Raw genomic sequence first — 27,525 nt, 5'->3', positions numbered from 1 at the left:
TGATACACAAAGGCATTTTTATTGCGCCGGGGAAAAACCACTGCTGCTTTCTTTAGTTCACAAGAGTCGTCTATGCATTTCAAAAGATAACAGTAAGTCAATGTGCCAAAGAAATTATTACAACTTCTTTCTTAGAAAGTATTAGGATTTCTGCTTTTCTTTTTTCACATATCTCTGGCTCCCTTGCAACTCGCCTCATTTGATTAAAATTGACAAATTTTGGTAGGACGGTTAGTAATTTAAGTAGGTAAGGCTCAGGGGAGGTGCCTCAGTATGATACTGAGATCAGACCGACAGACAGTGATCTCCAGGCATCAGCTTCACCTGCTGCAAGCTAACTGTACCAGCTATGGAGAGATGTAAGGGTGGGGCTGGTCACCCCAGACAGCCTACTTCAACTTTTAAGAATCTTTAATGTTCTATTAGGGATCTCCTTGCACTTTCTTTCTGAGCATCAAATATGCAAGGTGCTAACTACACAATGCTCTTCCCTTCTACCACCAGGCAATCCAGAGAGCCAAAGGCAAGGTAGCAGGCTGCACACTGAGCAATCGCTGGTGTACTTCCTCCCAGTGGTCCTTCTTCCTTCTCTCGCTTGGAATGTGAGGAATGTTTCCCCTTATTTGCTTTCTTGCTAACCAGCTGATAGAGTGGGAACAGGTATCAGGAACCTTCAGGTTTCCCAGAAACGTGAGGGAAGAAGAGATCTTGGCAAGCATTCATTTGTTCATGTAACATAAGCCAGACCATATGCCAGGGGCTGGCGATACAGAAATTAGACATGATCCCTGGCCCCTCTCATCCCTGGAATGTCTACTAGGAGGAAGCTGCTGGAAAAAGACAACACGCTACAAAGCCAAGAGGGGCCAGTCTCCCATTCCAGCTTGGTACATACTGAACACATCCGAAGCTTATGACTAGTTCTTTTACTAACAAATATTGTTTAGACATATTTTCAAACGTTATGCCAATCAATAATAAGGAATGGATTTTATCTATATTGACAGTTCTTTCAACCTTAAGAGTGAACTGCCACACGTGAGATTCAAATTTTTCACAAGAAAGCTATTGAGATCAAAATGCTTTAGTTATCTAATAAGGGTGGAATGACTTATAATGCTATTTACTCCAGGCAAAGAAAAACAAAATACACTAGACATAGGCTCTTGATTTCAATGTGGTTCTCCGTGTGGTGCATTTCTCTGTCTGCTTGGGTCAATGCCAACGGGTCCACCAGGGAACATGTCCATCAGCCCTGAGCTAACTCATTGGTTTATAATTATTCCTGACCTAAGGTGTTTTACTTCCCCTCTCCATAGGTATCTGGCACTGTTGAGTGAAGCCAGTTAATGGGAAGGTAAAAATAGCAAAATAAGAAAAGTATTGTTTTCCAAATAGAGAAGGGAATGGTGGTATAGATTCTCAAATAGGGTAGGGAACGGTGGTACAGATTCTCAGCCCCCATTTTGGGCTGCAACAGAATAAACAAACATTTCTACATTAACCCTTCACGTTCATCCTCATCTACAGATATGGCATTCACATACTCTGCCAGATATTCTTACTATTACAAATGTTTACCTCCCCATATCAATGCGTATAAGAATGTGTAACAAAATACATGCTGTGCAGATATAAATACTCTGTAAAAATCCACAAAAACATCCAGAGGCCCCAAAGAATAGAGGCATAAGCAGATACAAGATCATAGGTCTTTCTTAGCAGAAAACACTGCAAGTGAAGAAACTGGAGTGAAGAAAGTGGGGGAAGGAGTTCGGAAGTGAAATAGAGGAAAGGTGCTCAGGAGATGACTGCGAGATATTTGTTAGAATCCTTGAAAAACATCACGCCCTCTTTCCAGAAGAAAAGAGGTTTACTCTGGGTGGCACAGACCAATTCAGCTTTCATGGTCTTCCTCTGTAGCACTGACCAAATCAAAATACTGCAGCATTTCACTGTGGTTAACTGGATGGAAAGGAGGAAAAAACTAAAAACAAAGTATTTGGATTTGTCTAAATACTTTAGAACTTGAAATAAATGTATCAGGTACATTACAGTTGTTTTAGTTGGATGAAAAAGAAAACAATAAAAAATAAACTAATAAACATGGAGAAGATAACATGTTTCTAATATGACAATAGAGTTTTGGCCAAAGATATGCAGACATTAAGCTAATACAATTCAAATAGCCACCATCTTCTGTTACCTTATCTGTTATACTGTCAGGTTATTCAGCAGGCACACAGGTGCACATACACATACATTGTATATTCTGGCTAGTGTCCTTTGCTATTTGATTTTTGCTCTAGCATAGAGTTTTGGATGTCTTAAAGACTAAACTCCTTGTAAACAAACTATATCCTCATCTCTGAAGCATAAAATGACATGGTCTTGACCCAGAGAAAAAGGAAAGACATTTAATAGACATTTCTCTTCCAGTTAGGTAGGAGTCTGATCTTCAAAACAGTTTATTTGTCCTTTTAATAAAGGTTGAAAAAATGTCCACCCTGGATTGAAAAATCAGTTAACCAAGGGGAACATTTTTTTTTTTTTAAAGAGTAGTTTTAAAAAGTATTAACTGGTGTCCATTAGACATATTTCCTTATATTCAGCTACTAGAGAAAAACCAGTTCCCAGGGGATTTGGGGCTTTCTGCTTCTATATGTGGTCATCTTGTACGAGTGTTCTAACCTATTCTGTGCCCATGCATGGCCTCCTATTCATAAGACTGGCTGAAGTATTCACATTGAGATGAACACACATGCTCTAAGACCAGATGCTAAAACCTAATGGGCCCAAGTGCTGTCTACGTATATCAACACATACCCCACAATGAAAACGTGTAATGTTTTCATCAACATAAAATGGGTGTTATTATGTATGTGAGGCTGCATCCTATTAAGAGTTCAGAGACTCCAGATATGTGGTAATCAAGTCGCCTCTAGGGACAGGTTCTTCTATTAGGTGATAAGAAAAAAGTAGCTTTTGTTGCTTTTAAGAGGTTATTTAACACTTGGATATTTCTAGCACCGTCAATTCTGAGGAACTCTACATATTTCAAAGCAAGTGGCTTTTGATCCTATGAATGGGTTCACTTCTAATTGAGCATCTTTCAGGAGAGCCCATTACTGGCTCTAGAACACTGTCAATGTCCAGAGCAACACATTATTACTCTGTAAACTCAGTGATTTAGGTGGAGAAATAATATCCACATTTTAAGTATCAAAAACCCGAGGCAGCTTAAATGACTTCTTCTCCAAGCGACCTGGTGACTCTAGGACATTTATTTCCACTGCCATAGCTCAAATCCATCAGAGAATAGCTCTGGACAGTGGAATAAACATACCACACCATGGAATGAGCCCAGGAGACCTGGAGAGCCACGTCTCAGTTTAAGAACACAATGTGTGCACCACACACACACACACACACACACATACACAGAGAGAGACACAGTCTTTGTCTATAGGCAAAAGGAGAAGTGGCTGGTGAGTTCAGCTGCTTACAGGGGAACATGTACTGGTATGTAAGGTCCCAGCTAAGTAAAGAAAGGGGATGTGAAAGCGCAGCCACTTCGTGCCCTTTGATCACACACAGACTACGAAAAGTACACACAAGCTACACATATTACAGCGACAGCGTTCCTCCTACTCAAGACTGTCCCGTGACAGGAAAACTGGACCTCTGAAATGATTAGCAAAGAGAGGCATGTTTCCACATACAATAAAGCACATCGAACCATCCTCAATACCCATCGAGAATGGTAAGATACCTTATAGGGCAATAAAATAACAACTTTCAATTGTAGTTGAGGTTTGAACTGATTTACACATCACACACTACCTATCTTCCATCTATGCATTCCCCTGACTGGTCGTGACTCTATCAGAGTCATCGGGCAGAGGGGAATCTCCTGGTGGTGAAGCTTTATCCTCCCACTGGAGACCTACCCTTCTGCCCTGTGAGTGCCCGGTTGGGCCAACAGGGGCAGCCATGGCTCTTGCGGTGCTGGGCAGGGCCATCCTGCTGTCACCACTGTGGCCTAGATAATGGGCTTCAGGGGTGCCCAGTCCATAACAACCTTTCTTTCTTTCTGTCTTTTGAGATAGAATCTCACTCTGTCGTCCAGGTAGGAGTGCAGTAGCAAGACCTCAGCTCACTGCAACCTTCATCTCCCGGATTCAAGTGATTCTCCTGCCTCAGCCTCCCAAGTAGCTGGGATTACAGGCATGCGCCACCACATCCAGCTAATTTTTCTATTTTTAGTAGAGTTGGGGTTTCACCATGTTGGCCAGATTGGTCTTGAACTCCTGACCTCAAGTGATATGCCCATCTCAGCCTCCCAAAGGGCTAGGATTACAGGCATGAGCCACCGTGCCTGGCACAACCTTTCTTTGTTATGAACACTGTGTGTGCTGTGAGATATGCTGCAGGGCTGCCCTAACCACAGAAAGCAATGGATAGAAGCATCTGACTTTTGCATAGGAAAAAAAAAAAAGCAAAATGTGGGAAAGAGGAGTCCCACTAGTGTTGCTCCGGTGTCACTGGGAATCAGCTCAAGGGAACATCTGTTTCCTTCCCCAAACGTGGGAGGAAGTCCAGCCCCGCTGTTACCGGTGTCTCAGTTTACTTGGCCACTCCTGGTGATGGTGGTGCCTGCAGCGTCTGACTGACGGTGAGGTGCTGCTGAGGAAGGAAAAGGTGATGGGAGACAAAAGGGATAAGGCCACAGGATGACAATGACTGCTGTGGCAGAGATGCATTAGAACAGCAACAGAAGGGACAATCTTTTCCAAGACCATGGATAGTAAGCCAGTAGTTCATGGAGACTCAGAATTCAATAAACAAGAATAATACTGAATATTTTGGTAAACAAAACAAATAAATGAATGGGCTGTTCAATAGTCCAGAATTGTTCTTTTTTCTATTTTAGGGCTGAGGGGTTTCTATTCAGTCTACACGTGTCAGTATGAGCAATGTGAGAAGTCCCCTCCTCCTGAAGATTTCCTGTTGCATGGCTGGCTCAGCACTGCGGGTAGCTCGGCATTAACAAAAGCGAACGGTGGTCCCTCCCTCACGACGACACTGGTCTACATACTCCAGGCAGGCCTCAGTTCTTCTTGTTGTCCTTCTGAGGCTCACTTTTTGTGGTCCCTAGGTTGTTCCACACCTCTGTGTACATTAAGGTCCCAGTGAAGACAAACAAGGTGCCCAGCCAGTGCCACAGGGTGAAGGGGTTCTGGAAGTACAAGATGGAAAAGATGAGGCTCACAAATTTGCGTAGGGTCACGACGAGCGTGACGGTGAGGGAGGCGCATTCCGTGGTGAGGATGAACACACCCCGGATGCACACGTACCTGGAGGAGTGGAGTCAAGGTAGTTTTCTGTAGACTATACTTGGGGGATCAGTGGGAGAACCTTCTAGCATGGCCCCTGGCTTAACTTCTCATATTCTAAGAAAACATGAAGGTCCCCTACGGCAGCTCTGAGGCTCCTACTGGGGAGAACCTGCAGAATAACTGTCCTGCCATTCCATTTATGGGTACCAATTCGAAACCGCCTAAAAAACTGCCAATTATTCTTATGTTGGAGTCTTCCTATGGTTACAATGACAGGCACCTCCAAGGTAATGACAGAGGGTGACACTCTCGGTAAGTGTGATCCCATTCACCTTTATTTATCTTGCCTCCAGCCCTTCTATCCTCTCCTCCAGAAAGGGACTCTATGGCAAATCAAGGAGCTGACTTCAGAGGAATGAGGTCAACTGCGATTCGTTTTACTATTTCAAAGACATAATTATTTTCATAATGAATGTAAGATCATTCGAAATAACTATTTTAAAAAACGAAAGCTATTTTGAAATTTCTTTTTTTTTTTTTTTTTTTTGAGACAAGGTCTTGTTCTGTTACCCAGGCTGGAGTGCAGTGGAGTGATCAAGTTTACTGCAGCCTCAATCTCCTGGACTTGAGTGATCCTCCCACCTCAGCCTCTTAATTTGAAATTTCTTTCAGGACTTTGCAGCAGCTTGTGATCACTGGAAATATCTTAGGACACCAAGAAATCACAGGTAGAAATCACAGATGATTCACGCTACACAGTTTTTTGTTTTTTGAGATGGAGTCTCACTCTGTTACCCAGGCTGGAGTGCAATGGCATGATCTCAGCTCACTGCAACCTCCATCTCTCAAGTTCAAGTGATTCGCCTGTCTCAGCCTATGGAGTAGCTGGAATTACAAGCACCCATCATCATGCCTGGCTAACTTTTGTATTTTTGTAGAGATGGGGTTTCACCATGTTGGCCAGGCTGGTCTCAAACTCCTGACCTCAAGTGATCTGCCCGCCTCGGCCTCCTAAAGTGCTAGGATTACAGGCATGAGCCACTGCACCCGCCACTGTCAATCAATGGACTCCTATGCTTCCACTCAGGGCACTTCCTCCCGCTGCCCTGTGCCTTACTGACCTAATGCACCACTAGCACCTCTTCTGCCCTCTACAAAGAGTTCCCTGAATTGGTCTCTGTCTCCAGCTTGCTGCAGAATAAATCCAGCGAAAATCAGATTCAAGTCAACACACTGTTGGAAGACAAGAATGACCATTCCTATGCCAAAAGAACCTGAAGACGACATAAAGGTGATGGCAGAGTCCAAAGGATACTGAGTGATGATGTTCATGAGGAGGTAGAACCACATGATGGGCAGGGTCACTCCGATGCCTGGAATTTCATATAACTCTGTAGAGGTTACAAGAGGATATAGCCACATCACTTTTTAACAGCTGAATTTTTCATAGTTTGAACAGGGTAATACAGACTGAACATAATAGGAACAGCAACATTTTCTTCCTTGCAAATAGAATTGGACCACACATCACTTTACTAGCCTTGACTCCAATCTATAGCAGCCACTAAAGTTATTAAATTGGTTTCTTAAAACAAATAGTAGTTTTAATTTTTAAGGAAATGCTTTACCATTTGCCTGAATAGAACCTCACTTTACAAAGAAGGACTGTGAAACACAGAAAAGTTGAGAATGATAAAATGATACAGACAGCCTTAACTACTCAACACAAGAGGAATGGCAGCTAGTAACTAAATACCGTTTGGAAATATGTTCAATCACACTAGTAATTACAGAATTCCAAAGTAAATAAGACTGTACCATTTTATAGCTACAAAATTAGCAATTCAATATTTATGTATGTATTTTTCAGAGAGAGTCTCACTCTGTCACCCAGGCTGGAGTGCAGTGACGTGATCTCAGCTCACTGCAACCTCTGCCTCCCAGGTTCAAGTGATTCTTGTGCCTCAGCCTCCCAAGTTGCTGGGACTACAGGCACACACCACCACACCTGGCTAATTTTTGTATTTTTAGTAGAGATGGGGTTTCGTCATGTTGGCCAGGCTGGTCTTGAACTCCTGACTTCAGGTGATTTGCCTGCCTTGGCCTCCCAAAGTGCTGGGATTACAGGCTTGAGCCACTGTGCCTAGCCAATTCAAAATTTCTAAATAATATCTTAATCCGGCAAGTTGGTAATGGAACTGGCAGCCACAGGTTGGTGGCAGTATAACTTGGTTTCATTCTTTAAAAAATCAATTTCATAATCCTTATTAAGGGTCTATGAAAGTATTCATACCCCATCCTTCAGAATTAATCCTAGTTAATTCCAAGGAAGAAAAAGGTTCTGCACTCATTAAAGTACTATGCATAATAAAGGATAACTCTGAATCAAAATCAATCAAATGTCCAATGATGCTGCAATGGCTACATAAACAAAGGCACTTTCATTAGAGGAGGCATTGTACATTTGATAAAAATGAAAATCATAGAGATTATATAGCCACATAAAACTCAGAAAAAAAGTAAAAAACAAATATAAAATTATATCCACTCAAGGATTACAGCTATGTAAGAATCTCTGTAAACAGACATGGTCTAGAAGAAAACCAACAAAAATATAATTAGCAGATGTCTAGATTGATGGAACTGTGAATAACTTTAAATATATTCTTATGTTAGTTTTAGGTCAGGAGTAGTGGCTCATGCCTGTAATCCTAGCACTTTGGGAGGCCAAAGCAGGAGGATCCCTTTGGCCCAGGAGTTTGAGACCAATCTGGGCAATAGGGAGGTCCTGTCTCTCTTAAAAGATAGACACACACACACACACACACACTCACTCACATGTTAGCTTTATATAATGACACTTGCACAGTAAATTTGTGGGAGGAAATAAAATATCTAAGATGAAAGAGAATAAAGGCATAGAAATCATCAACGGGTCAGTTTTTTGTATTACTAAATTGTTTTCGGGTTTGAATTATACAGCATAATTTAAGAAATTCTGATATAATGATGCTGAGATCTGGTAAGAAAATAAACATCAATTTTCTTTCCCCAATAAAATGTCTCATATATATACACACACACACACATAAACACTAAGTTTTGGAACTTGGTTCTGGATCAGTGGGCAACGCCAATAATCTGGTATTCTATTGTCTTTGATATACTTAGCAAATATTGAAATGAAAAGGAAGTTAACAAACGTGATTACTTTTTAATAACTTCAGAGATACACTGACTCTCTGAAGGAAAGACAATGAATATCACTTATTTTGATGGACATTTAGCTCTCTTGGAAAATTCATGGATCTCAGACACTTAATCTCAAGAAAAGCAAGAGAAGGAAAATGTATCTTTAACTTGGAAATGATTCTGAAGAAGTTGAAGGCAGATTCTGTAAAACATTTTATCATAAATGCCTAGCCCTGTGATTTTTAGAAGCATTCTAACAACTAAATCAATCACATGGAATTTGACATTTTTATTTCAATAGCCCTTTGCTGTGTGGGATTTCTCAGAGATCTTAAAAACTATTGTGTTAATATGAAGAAATGATTATTTGAGTAATTCAGAGCCTTACAAACTTTCTTACACACTACCTTCACATTTTTTTGGGGGTGGGGCAAATGGGAGAGGCAATGCTATAAATGCAGAGAATGGCCGTAACTTCACGATACATGCTCAGATAGCAAACACATGTTTACTGAGCACCGTCATTCCACAAAATGCGCTTAAGCATTTGAGGTGTGTGCGACATAAAACCTTGATTTTAAAAATGTTTATTTGTTCCTTGTGTGTTCACTGTCTATATAATACTGTTAGTAGATAATCAGATCATATAAGTGATCCCTTTCAAGTTAACTGACAATCTATAGCTCATTTATTAACTGGCCACTTTAAAAAGTGACAGCTAACTTACACTAGAAGCTTGAAACTAATTTTGCTTATTCATCTGCTGCCTATCTCATCTGTAACTAGGAGAAAAACCTTGTCATCATTGAGCTCCCCTCTTGCTCTGCTCCACGGTAGCTTGGGATGGATCTGTGAGCAGCTCTGCCTTTCACGACACAGAAGGATAAACAGCAGTTGAGAGAGCTGGACGGCTGCCCAACTTCGCAGGGCTCCAGTCTCTGCAGTGTGCTATAAGTATTCATTTGCATTCTCAAAACATCAAACATTTCACATTCAAATGCAAACACACAAATATCAAAGCAAAATAGAAAACTCGAAAATATTCTTTTACTGCATTTGTAAATCATTGAGAAACTCCTGTGAAAGCTTTTGCTGCTGCAATGACTGGAAAGTGGAATGGAGACATTTTTGAAAGGAACATATATGATTTGAATAGGATCATGAAAAAGGCCGTGGTCAAGTCAAGAGTAAAACTGAGACTCTGCCTCCGAAACTGTCAGGTAATTCTACTGTCTAACCCCAAACTTACCAGACTTATTGAATAGAACTGCATGGTCATAAATATCAGAAGCCAAGAAGATGAAACCAGGAAGTGGAAGGGCGTGCTGTGGAAAGAAATTGGTCACATAAATCTAAGTGCAAAAACATTATAGAATAATTGGAGTAGCTTTACAATGATTAAAAGTTGTACAGTTTGTTTGACAGCAATATAAAGAAAAGCAAGTTAGACTTAAATGTATATGGAGCTTCTTGACTACTTCACATTGTATTGCAGGATATCAACTCCCAAATTATGGTTCTTGCCCTTATAGGGTCTGAGGGCCATCACAGACAAAGCAAACAATGGAGCCAGCATCCTTTCCTCAACAACAGGGAATGGAGAAATTTAAACATATAGTCATTCTGCACAAAAGGATTTGCTAAATATGCAGACACAATTTAATTCGCTTTGATTGATTGTGTCATCTCATGCAGTGAACTGTGACTCAGAACCCACCAGAGCATCCCATCAACTACATCAGAAGAATGGGAATAGTTTACTTGAAGTAACATTTTACAACTTAGGAATTTGCATGTTCCCAGGTTCAACAAGTTGCTTACATTATAAAACAAAGCCTCCTTGGAGTGTTTCCCAAATTGTTTGTAGAGAGTCTCTTGGAATATACCCATCCTTGCAGACATCAGAAGAGCAAAAGTCAGTGCCCCAATACCTAAAAAACATCAGGTTACAAGATGTCTGCATTTGTTCATTTCCAGATGTTTTTCTCGAAGAACATTATTGTTTAAAGTCCTGCAAATATTACAAACTCATTGTAGAACATGTACAACATTGTAAAAAGAAATAAAAATACATTATTACCATCTAGTTCTTTACAGCTTTCTATATCTCCTTATATATTCATTTGTGTAAATTTTTTTACACTAAGACAGGATCAGATTGCATGTGGAATTTTATATCTTGCTCTTTTCATGAGCTTTTGCCTGGACTTTTCCTTTAAATCAGTCATTAAAATTTTTTCAAAAGAATGCTTTTAATGACTATGATATGGATGTAGCATACTTAAACGTATGAGAATGGTTATTTCCAATTATTTCATTATTAAAATCAATGTACATCCTTGTATACAAATCTTTAAACAAATGTTGATATATTTTAGGATAAACCCTCATAAGTGGAATTACTGAGTCAAAGGCTGTTGGACATTTAAAAAATACAATACTTTTTATAAATAAATCTATTTTTAAAAATATATATTTTTTTTCCATAAAAGCTGTGTCCATTTATACCCAAACTATTTTTATAAAAATAATTGTCTTACTGTACCCTCAGCAGCAATGAGATAACCATTTATCATCTTGCTGGTATGACAGGCCAACATACACAGGTATTGTATTTGGGTTTCAATTTGCACTTCTTTGATTACTAGACTAGTGAGGCTGAACCTAAAACTGTTGGGTACGACTATTTCCCCCATGAACTATGTGTTCACATCCTTTGCACATTTTTCTCATTGGGTATTTTTCTAATAGCGCATGAGGATCTTTCTATGTTACAAACAGCAACCTAAAGGGATAAAGTTTCAAAGCCAAGAAGCAAGGAGAACACAGTTCTTTCACTGCTATTTCTCTTCCACTTGGTCAGTCTCAATCTGTTATTGTTATCACTGAAAGCCCCTGGGGCAATCTCACCTCCACATCAAAAAACGTGAGAACAAAGCTCTACAGGAGCTGCCTATTGAATTCCACAAAGAGATCCTCGTATTTTTAAAAATTCCCCAGGAGATTCTGATGATCAGTCAGGTTCCGGAACACTGCCATATGGAACAGCTAACCTCTGAAGAAAATAAGTCTTTAGAAATGAGTCCCTCGGAAATTTAAAGAGTCAATTGCTCTAACGTGCCCTTCTCTTGCAGAAGCTTCAAGTCGGCAGACAGATCGTGAAGACATGGATGACATTCAAAGAGTGTGATGGGCAAGTAGACACGCACTTCTTTCTACACCAGTGGCATCCAAGAAAAACACGGATCCATGTTGTAGAACATATTGCCACGAATGTGGGGGCATTTTCTTTTTTTCCTTTCTTGAACACTAAGGTTCAGAGAAATAGGATCCCAGGTGCCTCTCTTCCATGGCATAATTTGTTTAGCTGAAGCTTCTTGCCAAGAAACATGTCTCTTAGGAGAAAACTCAGCAAACACAACTGCAGAGGCAATTAGCTTTATTATAATTATTGTACTTGCCTAGTAACCACCACACAAATGCCTGGAATCCATCATTCTCACTCAAGCTGGACTGGGAAGTCTAGGAAATAAGAAAATAAACTAGGTACAGAGAGCAGAACTACATGCAAGGCGCCAACATACAAGGGAAACATTTACGTTACCCATTTCCCTCCCTTCTTCTCTTTCAAAATCTTTGTATTACCTAAAAATTTGAATTTTATTAATTGCCTGGTAACTGGGCCCCAATAGCAAGTAGTGAACATAAAATGATTTGTGAGCTTCTTACCACCTGCTTTGCTGACATAAAAGTGCAAATAAATATCCCCACGGACACCAGGGCAATGGAGGTATATTTGAATATACTGTATCTGCAAAAAAAAAAAAGAAAAACACCTTAGGAAAGCACAGATATGAATTTCCCAGTGATATTTACAGTCAGATGATGCGTGAAAGTACAAATCACTAAAATATGACAGACAGGATTACTTTCCAGCACAGCCCACAGAAGTATGCATATGAATGAATCAGGATACTGACTGGTTTCTAACCAACACTTTTCCTTGGTATTGTTTAGTCTGTCTCCAACACTTTGTTGACCAATCGATTATTTCATCAGGAAATAAAAACAGAAATAGACCAGATTTGTGATGTTGCATTCTGCTCTCAAGAGTCCAAATGAAAGCCTGACCCTGTCCTTACTAGGATCTGTTGCTTTTCCTGTCTTCAGGGGGCCCAAATCTGTGTCCTAAGACACACTATGCAAGTGGAAGAACAGGTTATCAGGTGCAAGTAGCAGGATTCAATACTTAGAACATAATCCAATCATCCATTCTGTGGGGGAGGCTTGTTTTTTTAAATCTCTGAATGACTTAATGTTGTTTTAAAATGTTGGCATAGTTGGATAAGGGAAAGGATATTCAGATTATAGAACTACGGGCAGTAATAACAGTACCATTTCACATTAGCTAGTATCATTAGCACCCTCTCAGATTCTTGGTAATCAAGCAAAAGGCCTCAGGCGAGGATTAAAAGAAATTTAACTAAGAAGATGAACCATCCAGGTTTTCTACTCAAATACATAGTATTGTTTTGGTCACTGTACTTTGTAAAAGGCCAGAACTAGCTAATAAGCAGAGAAAGGGACCAAAAGGGCCAAGAAGACCATGTTAGAGAGCAGCTGGGGAGGAAGCAGGTAGGAGTGGATGTACGGTAAAAAATAATGAACCTCTTCAGTCCAGAAAGGTCACGCTGAAGAGGTTTACAACTCAGGCCAAAAAGAATAATAAAGGCATGGGTAAGGTGAATATAGATTTGATCTTCAAATCTTGGCATGAGGAGCACACTATGAACTTGAGGGTCTTCTACCCAAGAGAAAAGGAGATAAGAAGTTAATTCACTCTATTGGAAAGTTAACTTATGGAAATTCCTGCTCTATGGGAAAGAGATACACATAGAAAAGAGTCAAAAGGCTTAGACAGATGCAAGATGACACCCTCAGAACAAGTTCTTAAGGGCAACAGATGCTTGAGGAAGACCCCTAATATTTTGGGGCAATACCAGGAGAACACAACTCCTCTTATAACACGTTCTTTGGTATCCTTGTTATGAGCCAGAATCAAAGGTTGGAAAAGAGCACAGGCCTGTCCCAAGGTGAATTCCACACTATAAGAAGCATGGCGGTCACTTCAAATGTAATAAACCTGACCATCATATGTATATATGTTGAAATGCAGACAACCAAGAAGAAAGAAAACTACAGCAGTATTTTTCAAGGAATTCATAAGCCTCAGGAGATAAAGGGTCCATGATACGGAGCCTAGTAGGACAGGACAGTTACTATTTTCATGACACAGCCTTTAATACTTAAAAACTCTAGGTTCTCACATTCTGAATTGACAGCTACTTTCCAAGCACGTATAGAGAGCTTGGGGCTGGATAACAAATACATTGAAAAGTTGCCATCAGCTTGTATAATTTTGGTCTTACCAGTGAACTTTCCCTGAGAAATTTCCCAAACTGTATGTGTTGTCTCTCGCTAACATCCTTCCTGCTTAGGAGTGAGGGATGAAGCTCAGAGTGAAGGTGAGACACAAATACTTTGAAAAAGCATCCCAGGTACTTCTGGTACTTCCTGCTCCTATCCCAAAGAGAGCCATTGGTGATAGTCACAAAGAACAGCCCTGAACCTTTCCTTCCATCTTGTTGGCTATTTGGGCCTTTGTTAGGAATTTCCTTTTTAATATGTACAACCATTCCTTAGTTCGCTATGCTGTACTGATAAGCATCTTCTAGGGCAGCAGTATCCCGTGGAATTTCTGGGATGTTAGAAATGTTCCACATCTGGGCTCTCCAACATGGTCGCCACCAGCCACGTGAGTCTACTGAGCACTGAAAATGTGACTAGGAGTTTGAGACCAGCCTGGACAACATGGCGAAACCCAATCTCTACCAAAAATACAAAAAAAAATTAGCTGGGCATGGTGGCACACACCTTTGGTCCCAAATACTTGGGAGGCTGAGGTGGGAGGATCACTTGAACCTGGGAGCTGGAGGCTGCAGTGAGCCGAGATCGCACCACTGTATTCCAACCTGGATGACAGAGTGAGACCTCGTCTCCAAAAAAGGAAAAAAGAAAAAGAAAAAGTGTATGTGACTAATGAAACTGAGACACTAAATATTTAATTTTCTTTAATTTTGAAAAATGTAAATGTAAATAGTCACACGTGGCTAGTGGTGACCATACTGCACAGTGAACCTCTCTATCATCTTTATAAGTTGGCTTCGCAGGTTAGTATGACACTAAAATTCAACCATGCCAAGAGCTATTCAGTTCTACATAGAGACACCACAGGTGTCGCCTCTTACCTGGTCAGCTGCTTCAGGACATTGCATGATTGGGCCTCACTGGTAAAGAACTAAGAAAAGAGGTAGATGGCCAGAAGCAAACTTATCACTACTTTGGGACAAGGAATCCAGACGACTAGCTTATGGACAGGATATCATTTCCATACACAAAATATAGAAGTATATTGTTTACCTTTTCTTCAAAATGATAATTCCTAGAATCATGTTGGCAATTAGAGAACCCTGCAAAAGGAGACAACAGTAACAAGTTTAGTGCACTAGGAAAAAAACATAATTTGAGATGAATAGGAACATGGGCAAGGGGGAAAAACATGGAATGAAGGAGGCTAGGATGAATAATTAGTAAGATTTAGTTGTTCTTATGACGGCAAAAGTATAAACCATAAAAAGCTATTATGATGGCCGGGTGCAGTGGCTCATGCCGGTAATCCCAGCACTTTGGGAAGCCGAGGTGGGCGGATCACCTGAGGTCAGGAGTTTGAGACCAGCCTGGCCAACATGGTGAAACTCTGTCTCTACTAAAAAATACGAAACTCAGCTGGGCATGGTGGCACACACCTGTAATTCCAGCTACTTAGGAGGCTGATGCAAGAGAATCGCTTGAACCTGGGAGGTGGAGGTTGCAGTGAGCCAAGATCGCGCCATTGCACCTCCAGTCTGGGCAACAAGAGCGAAACTCCATCTCCAAAAATATACGTATACATATATTTAAAAAAAAAAACCTTATAAAGATGACAATGAGAAGAAAAAGGATCAAGTCTCAATATAGTCATGATCAACCCTCCTTATAGGCATGCTTTACATCCCACGAATACTGTATTTTCATATTTGTTTGAAAAAAATTCGCATATATGTGGATCCATGAGGTTCAAACCCATGTTATTCAAGGGTCACCTGTAATTGGTCAGTGCTGAAGCTAGGGCTAGCAGGAAAAAATAATATCATAGACTTATATTTGTCAAAATTTCCATCTACCTAATTTATAAGAGCTTTTAATAAGCTTCTTCCCATTAACTGCACCCTCTACCCCCGACCACTTTTTTTTTTTTTTTTTCTCAGACAGAGTTTTGCTCTTGTCGCCCAGACTGGAGTGCAATGGTGTGATCTTGGCTCACTGCAACGTCTGCCTCCCGGGTTCAAATGATTCTCTTGCGTCAGCCTCCCAAGTAGCTGGGATTACAGGCATGTGCCACCACTTCCAGCTAATTTTGTATTTTTAGTAGAGACGAGGTTTCTACATATTGGTCAGGCTGGTCTTGAACTCCCAACCTCAGGTGATCCACCCACCTCGGCCTCCCAAAGTGCTGGGATTACAGGCGTGAACCACCGCGCCCAGCCCCTAACTAGTTTTAATGGGAAAAGTCATGCAAGGATCTCTCTGTTCTCTAAAAAGGCGACGATCAATCAACAGGTGTTTATTGAAAGTATACTATGTTTTCAATGCTTTGAAGGTCACCTTAATTATTATAATTGCTTTGGAAACTCCCTTCGGGAACAGTACAATCTCATAAAAATCTCAGACCATATGGAAATGTTACCATCACAATTATCAGCCTTTTTTGCCTGGAGTGCTTTGGGAGAAACCCTACCTTCCTCAAGAATTTCCCTTTATTATCTCAAGTCTCTGCTTTAAAAAATAAAATCAGAAAAGACAAGTATCTCTTTCATGTTCTGGAAGTAAATGTACTTTTATGAAAGAAAGAAGTACGTGATAAGAAATACGTTAAATAACATAGCCTGTTTGAATATAAAATCAAAGAGATGAGGGAAAATGAAGGCAAAATCTGTTTCCTAGGGAAAATTTAATTTTCTTTTTATTAATCACTCATTAGACCTCAGATGAATAAAAGTAAACCATCCACTTTGAGATTTCCCTTTTTGCCTTACTTTTCAGATGAAAGCCATTTTTGCTCATGCATTCACAAACCTATTCTTCTACCCAAGACCACTTATTACAAGACCCTTCTAGTTCTGCCATATATTCAATCGACCTACTTAACTATACTTTTCAGACGAACATACACACGGGATCCGGCAGCACTTACGGATCTAAATATCATATGCAGGGGCATGGCAATGTTGAGATTCAGGGCATAGTTGTTCACCACGCTCACGGTGAAGAACATGGTCACCATTATGGCATAGTACCTGAAATGCAGACAGAACAGCTCATCAAACAGAATCTAGGATTTCAAGAAAATCAAGTACAGGAAATACATATTTTTGGCTAAAAAGGCATTTTGCATATTTCCTCTGCGTTACAAGATTGCATCGCTATTATCATGCAATGTCAACTACTAAGTAAGTATCAAAACGCTTCACAAAGCAGACTAACATGGGAAAGTCTGAGTTATAAAATACATTTAAAGAAACACTATTTAATATTTTTCAAGTATACATAGAAACTTAAAATGATTGCATTGGTTCTTTGTAAATAATTTTCATATACCTCTGAAGAACTTGCAAATGGCTGATTCTCTCAAATACCTCCTCTATACACTTGTTTGTACTGTTAATTTTCGCTGTTTCTAAAGAAAGTATTTGCTAAGTTAAGGATTATTTTCAGCCTAGCAGCTGCTAAATTCTCCCGCATTCTGAACTAGTGGCCTCCAAATTAATGAGGACATGGTTTGACTTGTACAGATTTTTATTTAAAATCAGGGTCTCTGTTTTTTGAAAGTTTATAGGTCTTAATAACAGAAACAAAAACTAAAAAAAAAAAAAAAAATCCAGTAACCCTAATAACTTACAGGGATAAATACATATGAATAATTATGAACAGATGAATAAACAAATAATTTTACATTTGTATGTCATCACTGTGATCCAGAAAATACATAAGATGCCTTCTACATATATTGGGCTAAACCATATAAAATTGCCGGTTTTAAAAGTCAACAAGTTGAATGCTAGAAATTTCATATGACTCAACTTACCATATTCAGTAAGAGAAAAAACAGTATTTAAAATAAATAGCTAAAGAATGCAGGGCAAAGGCAAATAAGTGGTTCCATATTCTTCAGGAAATGTTGATCTTTGAGATTCCCAACCATTTTCCACCTTTGCACAGCTGAAGGATATGACGGCACTGAGTCCTAAGTGATCTTCCCTGAAAGAACCCATTCTGCGTTGCTAGTTAGGTGTGGAGCCATACACCACAACAGGCCAGTCAAGCCAAGGCTAAACGAATATAGTCTGGAGAGTCTGAGGAACTTGACAATGAACACACATGCAAAATTACCAGCAACAGCTTCTTTACAGCTTCTAAATAACATACTATCTGCAACTTTATCAGGTTTCTTGCCAAATTTTCTTAGTTCTATCTTGACGAGGTGCCATTTACAGAGAGTTTGTCAAGGTCTTTTGGGACAATTAATTTATTCCACATTGCTTGCCTAGAAATTGTTGATGGGGATGAATGACATGAGCAAAATTTTGATTATGGCTCCACCTACAGAAAATAAAATGGCCACCACACATAGGACATGCATGGGAATATGGTTATGAGGGCAAGATCACAGAGACCCTCAAAGGGCAGGCTGGGGAGTCTGGATGTCATTCAGAACATCATGGTAACCACAGAGTGAGGCCACATGGTAAAATGGTATTAAGTGAAATGGACGGATGAAGAGGTGTGAGGCAGGGAGGTCAGTCAGCTAGGATGTTATTATAAAAGATAAGGTGACAGGGTATACTTCCTGATCTATGCTAGTGGTAGAGAGAATGGGGAGAGACAGTGGGAAGAGGCGGGAAAGGGCCAGAGGAGTCAAGAAATGCTGGGGCTTTTACTGCAATGTAGATGCTGGTCTTTAGGGGCAGAAAGTTTTATGCAGATACTAAAGCCAATGAAAAACAAAAAGTATCTGGAATATTTAGCATCGCATTGGGAACTTTAAAAGTATAATATTAACAAAATTCATCCAGATTTTCTTTTTTTTTTTTTTTTTTTTGAGGTGGAGTCTTGCTCTGTCGCCTGGACTGGAGTGCAGTGGCCAGATCTCAGCTCACTGCAAGCTCCGCCTCCCGGGTTTACGCCATTCTCCTGCCTCAGCCTCCCGAGTAGCTGGGACTACAGGCGCCCGCCACCTCACCCGGCTAGGTTTTTGTATTTTTAGTAGAGACGGGGTTTCACCGTCTAGACCAGGATGGTCTCGATCTCCTGACCTCGTGATCCACCCGTCTCGGCCTCCCAAAGTGCTGGGATTACAGGCTTGAGCCACCGCGCCCGGCCAACATCCAGATTTTCTATAGCAGGCTACGTAGGAATGCTGCAAAAGAAAACCAACAAAGACGGGCCTTAGCCTTCCTACTTGGATATATTCATACCAGAACGTCGCTCTAAAAGGGAGTAAGTGACACCAGCCTACTAAATTCTCACAGTTGGATGGATTATACTTTTATCTCGAGTCACTCGCAGCAAGACAGGTGAGTTTTCAATACATTGTTTATCATAAGAACTGCCTTGTTTTCTATTTGGCCCCATTAGTACAATGAGGCACATTTGGACTAACGGATTACAGGTCTGGCATCAACAAATTTTGATTTCGCTTGCCATTCATTTTCTTTTAATTGAGGTGAAATTCACGTAACATAAAATTAACCATTTTAAAGTGAACAATTCAGTGACATTTAGTACATTCACAAAGTTATGCAACTACTACCTCTATTTATTTCCAAAAGCCATTCGTTTTTAAAAAGAAACAAGGATACTCCTCTTTTAGAATGTTTGATAACTTTACCAACACAGAAGACAGTACAACATTTGTGGTCACACTAGGCCTTCTGACTAATCCTATACTAAATAAGAACACACACACATACACATTCTTGTCTCCATCATGGTTATTTTAAATCTTGTGGCAGAAATTTTAGTTTGGAAGTAGGCACCCTGGATTTTCAAAACGTATTAAATTCAGAAAATGACTTCGTATTCTACTGATATCTCTGAAATAAATCTTACAAAAGAATGTCTCATACTCCTTTTATACAGGTACCACCTCTTTACTTTCTTAAAAAATCCAAAAGCTAAAAGAGACTCTAATGTACCATACCTTATTGGGATAGCTGGTGGCTTCCTTCCCAAATCAGCTTCAAAGAGGAAGCCTTCCACAGCAATAAATAAAAATTGTGCAAATGTCACAATGTTCCCACATCCTGGATGCTTCCTGTATAGTGAATAACAAAAGAGGAGGGGAAGGCACAAAAATTGAGATAATACTAAAATGCATCCTAATGAGAGGGCCAGAGTAACAGGGTGGAGGGATTTTGATTACCCACTGTTCTTTATCTCAATGTTCATAGCCTTTGGATCACATATACTTAGCACTGATCTCACAGAGAAGAATGTCAAGCTTTCTTATTTTACTCTTCCTTGTAAACGTGTACCAGGTCATGAGTGAGAATTACTGTGACATATTTGTTTCCAGAACTATGATACAGCTTTCCTAGTAAACTGTAGGAAATTGGTCGTAAGTTCTTATTGGGATCTTTGTTTCACCAAAAAGGTCTTTAATCAGGATCCTAGTCAGCTTAGGCAGCAAAGCCCAGAGACAGAAATATGCTCAGGTCTCCCGGAATGTTTATATATCCCTCCTGACCAGGAATCACCAAGACTGCTGTCAAATGAAAAATGAACCCAGTGTTGATGATAGGGGACATTACTTTAATGGTAATGGTGCCCAGCAATGGGGCAAAACTTGGTTCTTGGGATGGGGAGAATCTTATTCTTTTTATAATAATAAAATACAAATCTACATACAGTACCTGAACCAGTACACCTGGGGGAGGGATTAAGAAAAAAACGTCTAAAAAGTATTCTGGAGGAGGCATAATGAACAAAAGACTGAAAAACACTGCCGTAGTCTACTATTCTCCACAACCCTTAACCCCGTGTTTTGAATATATTAGGCACTCAAAAAACGCTTGTGGAACTCAATAGATTCTCTTTAGCGGTCTATGAAATAGTTGGGGAAGATACCCCACGTTCAACAGTGATTGTTAGGAACAAATTTACAAAGTTAAAAACTTTCTCCTGACATTCATCTTGAGGTACTCTGAAAACCAGTCATTTAAAATGTTCAGGTTTTCTTGAGCGTGTCTTCCATTCAGCTCTGCTCAATCACTGGAAGAACAAAGTGAGCAGTTATCTTTGCTCTCCTGAAACTTCCAGATTTCCTATGATCCCAATATTCACCCGCCTTCGTATTCTGCGTTTTCATCTTGACCAAAGGTGTTCACCTGAAGCTGATGAAGAGAGGGATGTAATTGTATTATTACATGTTAATATAATGCTACTTATCAGAAATGACTCCATTCTCCATTGGTGGTGTTAGTATTATATATAAAGCAATGCCAAGATATACAAGTCCTTAAATATACCCATCAGGCACAAAAATAAGACAGCCCAGGCATGAGCCATTCCTACAGAGCTAGGCTTACTAACTGAAGCAGAACTGTTGCTACTCTTTAAGTTCTGCTGCCTATGAAGGTTTCCTTGAAAACTGCAACCTATTCGATTCAACAAGTTCTCTTTTAGCACTTCTTATGTTCAAAGGACAAGGCTAAATGCAGGAATCCATAAATAATCATGTAAGACATTTACCTCATTCAAGGAGCTAATTAAAACCATTAGCCTAAATATGAGCAACAGAAAGAACTTTAACTCTAGATGGTTGCTAGCACGGTGCTTTGGAGCGCGGGCCAGCCTACTCTGCTCTTTAAAAACCTGTTTCCCAAATGGTCGGCAGGGTGGCTCACACGTGTAATCCCAGCACTTTGGGAGGCTAAGGCAGGTGGATCACCTGAGGTCAGGAGTTCAAGACCAGCTTGGCCCACGTGGTGAAACCCTGTCTCTACTAAAAATACAAAAAATTAGCTGGGTATGGTGGTACATGCCTGCAATTCCAGCTACTTGGGAGGCTGAGGCAGGAGAATCACTTGAACCTGGGATGTGGAGGTTGCAGTGAGCTGAGATCGTGCCACTGCCCTCCAGCCTGAGTGACAAAGCGAGACTCTTGTCTCAAAAACAAACAACAAAAAAACAACCTATTTACCCAAAGAGGCTCACTCTCCCACTTCTAATGTGATTGGTCTGGGGTAGGACCCTGGAATCTGTACTTTTAAAAGCTTTCCACTTTATTGTCATGTGCAGCCAGGTTGGAGAAATAGCAGTTGAGGTGTAGGGAAAGGGCTGAGAGTGTGTGTGAGTGCATGTATCGCTGTGTTTGTGAATGCACAGGTAGTTCTCAGGTGCTGACACAAGGTTGGGAACTACCATGCTCCACTGTGCTTAAAAGTACACACTGACATGTGAGATGTTGTTCTGTCACTTGCTGTGTCACAGAAGTGAATTATCTAAGTCTGGTGTTTTTATCTTTAAAATGGAAACCATATAAGTGCCTATCTCTTTGATTTATTGTAGAGTAAATGAGTCATCCCTGAAAAGCACTTAACACAGTGCCTGCCACAGAGTGAAAAAGGCAAGTATGATGACCAGTATTCAGGATCTTGCATACTGAAAGGTCTTCAATCTTTAAAAGGTCCTCCCTCTTTTAAAGACATTCCAGTTGACTAAGTTTTCTCATCTCTAAAATGAAACTGACTTCACTGTTGTAGTGAGTATTCAAAGAGAAAATACATATAAGCGCCAAGCACAAGACTTAATCCAAAAGAGGCTTAAAAGTTTCCTTCTATGTTCTCTTTAATAAGCTTAGGCCAAGTCAACTAAAGAACAATGATCAAGACCCAATTATGTGTAGAGTTAGGTGGCAGCTTCCAGGGAGCCCCCAACTTGAAGGGGACTGGATCCCTGCCCAAGAAGATGACAATATGAGGGAGCCAGACATGAAGGAGGAGGCTGTCAGAAGCCAGTGCCTTAGCAGGGATGGTGAGGGGACAGACCATGCCCCTTTACCTTTCTGCTCTCCCTTTAGGGTCAGTGACCCACCTTCGCTCAAGCAAGAGAATGAATGGGAGGGTTCCAATGTGATCTAGAATCTTATAATTTCTACGAGAGATAAAAAGAGATTTAAAAAACGATTCACTTTACATGTGTATTCTCTATAGGATTTTTTAAAAGGACATCCTAGTACTTTTTATTTTATGGAGGTGGGTATTGATATGCCCATTTCATTCCATTGCTAAAGACGCTGAGGGTCCCATTGCACTGCGTAGGTAAGAATCCCCGGGGTCAGTGGCAAAGAAATGGCATTTGCGGTTACCCTTAGCATTATGATTATTACAATTCAGTGGGGTTTGGTATGGGTTTTTAGTTGTGCAATAATTGCCACTAATGTTAGGACACTCCCAAGAGATATTCTACTCCCATTTTGAGTCACTTTCCATTTTTTGCTTTTCCCAGTCCAGCAATAACCCTAATTTACTTTTTGTTTCTATTTCTATAGAATTTACAAATCTCCCTAATCTGCTCAAATAATTTTTGAAAACTCAACTTATGAAGCCTTTTGGAAACACACTGTTGTATAGCTACCAATGGAATTATTTATTTTAATTTGAATAATTCATTTTAAAACTTCAGAGTAAAAACTTGGATCCCTTAATCTTGTTTTCTTGAGCTTGATTCCTCAGGAATTGTAATCACTAACTGCAAACAGCTTCTCTTACTTTGAATTCTCTTGGCAAAAATTCAAATTTTTATTTAAAAAAGGATGCAACTTTGAAGAGAATGAATTGGGCAGATAGTTTATGCCTTTTGCATTTCTTTTGCTGAATTTAGGAAACGATTTAATTCAAGATCAGGCACTTGAATGAAAAATAAAATGGGGAAAAAAAAGTTTCAGATTGTTTTCCTGATGTAAGGCATGTAATATCTTGCCTAGTTAGCTGGTGTGTGTATATCTTGTTTCCAAGGTAGAATGTAAGCTCCCTAAGGAGGAATACCAAGGCACTCGTCCCTTACTACCTATCTGCTCTGTCCACTGCATTGTGTTTTAATACTGGTCCCAATTGTAGGGATAAAAATCAGAAAGAAAAGCCTAAATTTGTTTTCCAATTTAGGGAAAATGGTTAAAAATGTCCTCTTCTTCCTGCAAGTCACTTGGCATTTATATTTAGTATTGTACTTGCTACTTATTAGGGCACCTAATGGCTCCAAGCCAGCCAATATAAAAAGCACAGTTCCTACGCTATAAAAATTTATGGGCCTTCCACTGTGATGTCCCAAGATAAAGTCACAAATTCCGAGGCCATATCTAGAAAGAACCTTAAGGCCATCTGGTTCACTAGCTCTTATTTTATTGATCTGTAACACAAGAAGTGGAGACTTGTCTAAGCAAATTAGGAAAGGGCTCTATTCAGTCTGGTGCACCATTGATTATTTTAATAAATGCACCTCCTCGCCACTTTATGAAAAACCACTGTTTAATGCAAAAAATGCAGATTTACCAAAAAAAAAAAGAAGTGATTTATTTACAAATTATTCAAAATATTTTAAATAGAAGCTCCTATAATGCATGAAAATATTTTGTAAAATCAGATTTGTCCAGGACTTTGCAGGACCATCTCATAAAAGAAATATATCTGTATTGAAACCAAGGTGTTGGAAAGAATGGGAAGCCCTACAAGTGTGCTTTAGGCTTTACATGCACATCTCACTTCATCCTTCAAAACTCTGTGAAGCTGGAAGAACCATCATCACCATCACCCCCTTTTACAGTTGGGTCAGACTCAGGGAGATCAAGTAATTCAGTCAGGGGCTCAAAAAGTAGTAAAGAGGGGATTTAGTTGCTTGCATATTCTCATGTCATACAGCCTTTGGCAAGATTCAATTTAATGGCATATTCAACACAAATATTACCATTATTCCCTGACTTTCATTTCCATGGCTGGCCTGATGAAATCACTTCTTGATATTTTCTTTTTTTATTTTTTGAGACATAGTCTCGCATTGTTGCCCAGGCTGGAGTGCAATGGTGCTATCTTGGCTCACTGCAACCTCTGCCTCCCAGGTTCTAAGGATTCTCCTGCCTCAGCCTCCTGAGTAGCTGGGATTACAGGTGTCCGCCACCAAGCCCAGCTAATTTTTATATTTTTAGTAGACACGGGGGTCTCACCATGTTGGCCAGGCTGGTCTTGAACCCCTGACCTCGTGATCCACCCACTTTGGCCTCCCAAAGTGCTAGGATAAAAGGTGTTAGCCACCGTGCCTGGCCGACTTTTTTATATTTTCACATCAACTGCTGCCAAAGTGGCTTTCCTTTAAAAGCGTATCAGACTTACAGTTGGATACAATTTTTTTTTTGTCATTTTTACATCCCTCACCACCCTCACCCAAGTCAAATAAAAGACCCTCACCCAAGTCAAATAAGAGACCTTTATCAACACTTTCTGTATAACAAAATTTCAAGCTCCGTAACAGCAAAACTTAACCCCATACAGAGTTTACCTTAAATAAACTGGTTGCTTTGGAATGACTTAATCAATGATATCCAATAAAATAAATTTCTAGTAGGCACAACATGAAGAACTGGATAACCAAAATCTATGGGCTGCTCAAGTTCAAAACTGGCAGGGAGGTTGAAAAAGGTATTGGACTAGAAGCTTAGATATCTTGGCTCCCATTTCTGGCTCTGCCACTTACAAGCAGTGAAAGGTCACCTAATTTCTTTGGACCATTTCCACTTCAGTAAAACAGTTTATAATTCTTGACCTATCTTCTGCACAGGATTGTTCGGATGATCAACAGAGACACAAGTTGAGTATCTTTCATCTGAAAATCTGAACTCTGAAATGCTCTAAAAAATCTGAAACTTTTTGAGCACTGATATGATATTACAAGTGAAAAATTCCACACCTGACACCTTTGCTTTCTGATAGGTCAGTGTATACAAACTTTAATTCATGCACAAATTATTAAAAATATTGTATACAATTACCTTCAAGCTAAGGTTATGTGTATAAGGTGTATAAGAAACACAGATGAATTTGTGTTTAGATTTGGGTACCATCCCTAAAATATCTCATTATGTATATGCAAATATTCCCAAATCCAAAAAAAAAAAATACAAAATACAAAACACCCGTTTCCAAGCATTTCAAATGAAGGATACTCAACTTGTAATGTATAGATTCAGAAACACGAGCTAGAAAACACTATAGGTATTGTTTTACTGCCAGGAAAAGGAGGCCCAGAGAGGCTAAGTGACTTGAAGGGCTACACAGCCAGTGGATGACGGAGCCAAGAGTGAAATTTCACAACACAGCTTTTTAGTCCTGGAACCTTTTCCACACCACCTGTTGTCTCTTCTCTAATAGCTTCTATCCACTGAACTTTGCACATTCAAAGCGACCTCAAAGAGCCCTCTCGGGTCACTTGGACCGATCTTCTACATAATTTTTTTTTTTTCTTTTTGCAAGCCACCTCAAAGAGCACTCTCGGGTCACGTGGACTGATCTTCTACATAAAAATCTGTTCTACCGCATCATTTATGTATGCACTCATAACCATCTCCAAGGCCAATAAAGCAAATGCTTTGCAGGACGCCGTAATAAAAGTAAAACTTTTTTTGCAGCATGTACAAAGACTGCTTTATACGTCAAAAACCTCTGCTCAAGTCCAGCCTGTGCCATTTAACAGGATCGAAAAAAGAGCTGGAGTTGGATGGGAAGGAACAGAGAGTGGTTTGGTGAAGGAACCTTGGTTCTGACACTAGCTCTGCGCCGACCTTGGACCGGTTATGTGAAAAACTCTTCAGGCTTCAATCAGTGCCCCCCGAATGTGGAAAAGGGGTGACGACAGCAACACCTTGAGTGTTCCCCTCGCAGGAATGCTTTGAAACTGTTAGGCGGGACTGCGGCCAGTGCGCAGTTCTGGGAAGCAGCGCAGCGGGGGCTGCGGGGTCCCAGGCTGCCCAGACAGGACGGATTGTTGGGGGGTTCAGGCCGTCCTGCCCCGGGCTCCGTGGGCGGCGGGGTGGGGCCAGGGCGTGGGCGCGTCCGGGGGGACCTCTCCTCCGGCTTCCTCCGCCCCGCCCGGAAGACCGGGTGCGGCACGAGCGGGTCACTCACCGGGCCAGGAGCTCTAGGAAGATCACGTTACTGCAGCAGCCTGCGAACACCAGGCCCACCGCCAAGGCCGGGCGCATTGCCGGTGCAGGGTTGGGGGAGCGAGCGCACAGAGTAAGCGCCCGCTTATACCGCTACCCCAGGAAGCCGGCCTCCTGCCTCGCCACAGCGCAGCACATCGCACGGTCCTGGAGAGCCGCTCTCACCCGGGGCCGCCGGGTCTCCCCTTCCCCCGCGGTCAACACCGATGCTGCCACCAAGGAGCTGTAGTTCGCAGTCAGCCTCGGTCCCATTCATCCGAGGGGGCGTCCGAGCCCCAGCCAGACTACATGTCCCAGTATGCCGTGCACCTTTACGTCAGGCTGCGCCGTTCCCGCTTCCGCCAGGCAGCTCCGCCAGAGAAGACAGGGGGACGAGGTGCCCGCATCCCTCGCGCGATAGGCGGCCGCGGGGCTTGCTGGGAAATGAAGTCCCAAAGTTGACAGTGTTTATTGCGAGAACGCCCAGAGCGCAGAAAGTAACTCGGCCGCCAGGGTGACAACAAACTTGCTGGCAGCGGCGGTACTAGAACTACAGAGCTGTGATTGCTTGTTGTAGATACCTTCTAGCATCTGAAACAACTCTGCTTCCTGAACTAAGTGGAAGTAGAAATTCATCTGAACTTA

General features: G+C 40.8%; 1 protein-coding gene across 1 annotated transcript; it reads right to left on the bottom strand.

The window, feature by feature from the left end:
- On the bottom strand, window positions 1–27,299 carry SLC35B4 (solute carrier family 35 member B4). The gene is made up of 10 exons (XM_033192697.1): window positions 26,864–27,299; window positions 19,891–20,004; window positions 16,885–16,987; window positions 15,012–15,061; window positions 12,261–12,342; window positions 11,993–12,053; window positions 10,353–10,462; window positions 9,781–9,856; window positions 6,655–6,730; window positions 1–5,357 (listed from the first exon to the last, which is right to left on the bottom strand). Exons 1-10 carry the CDS (start codon window positions 26,938–26,940, stop codon window positions 5,111–5,113), a joined length of 996 nt encoding a protein of 331 aa, XP_033048588.1. The 5' UTR covers window positions 26,941–27,299; the 3' UTR covers window positions 1–5,110.
- Between the last annotated feature and the right edge of the window lie 226 nt (window positions 27,300–27,525).

This window comes from Trachypithecus francoisi, unplaced genomic scaffold, assembly GCF_009764315.1.
Source record: "Trachypithecus francoisi isolate TF-2019V2 unplaced genomic scaffold, Tfra_2.0 Lachesis_group4, whole genome shotgun sequence".
Taxonomy (NCBI): domain Eukaryota; kingdom Metazoa; phylum Chordata; class Mammalia; order Primates; family Cercopithecidae; genus Trachypithecus; species Trachypithecus francoisi.
Note: the sequence above shows the minus strand (reverse complement) of the source record. Positions and strands in the feature narration are given on the sequence as shown.

Excerpts from the sequence above, each read along its gene's own strand:
- SLC35B4 (XM_033192697.1), bottom strand. The coding sequence starts at position 26,940 with ATGCGCCCGGCCTTGGCGGTGGGCCTGGTGTTCGCAGGCTGCTGCAGT. Across the intron at positions 12,343-15,011 it reads ATTATCATTTTGAAGAAAAG|ATACAGTATATTCAAATATA; the intron begins GTAAACAATATA and ends TTTTTTTTGCAG. Across the intron at positions 10,463-11,992 it reads ATTTGTGTGGTGGTTACTAG|GTATTGGGGCACTGACTTTT; the intron begins GCAAGTACAATA and ends GATGTTTTTTAG.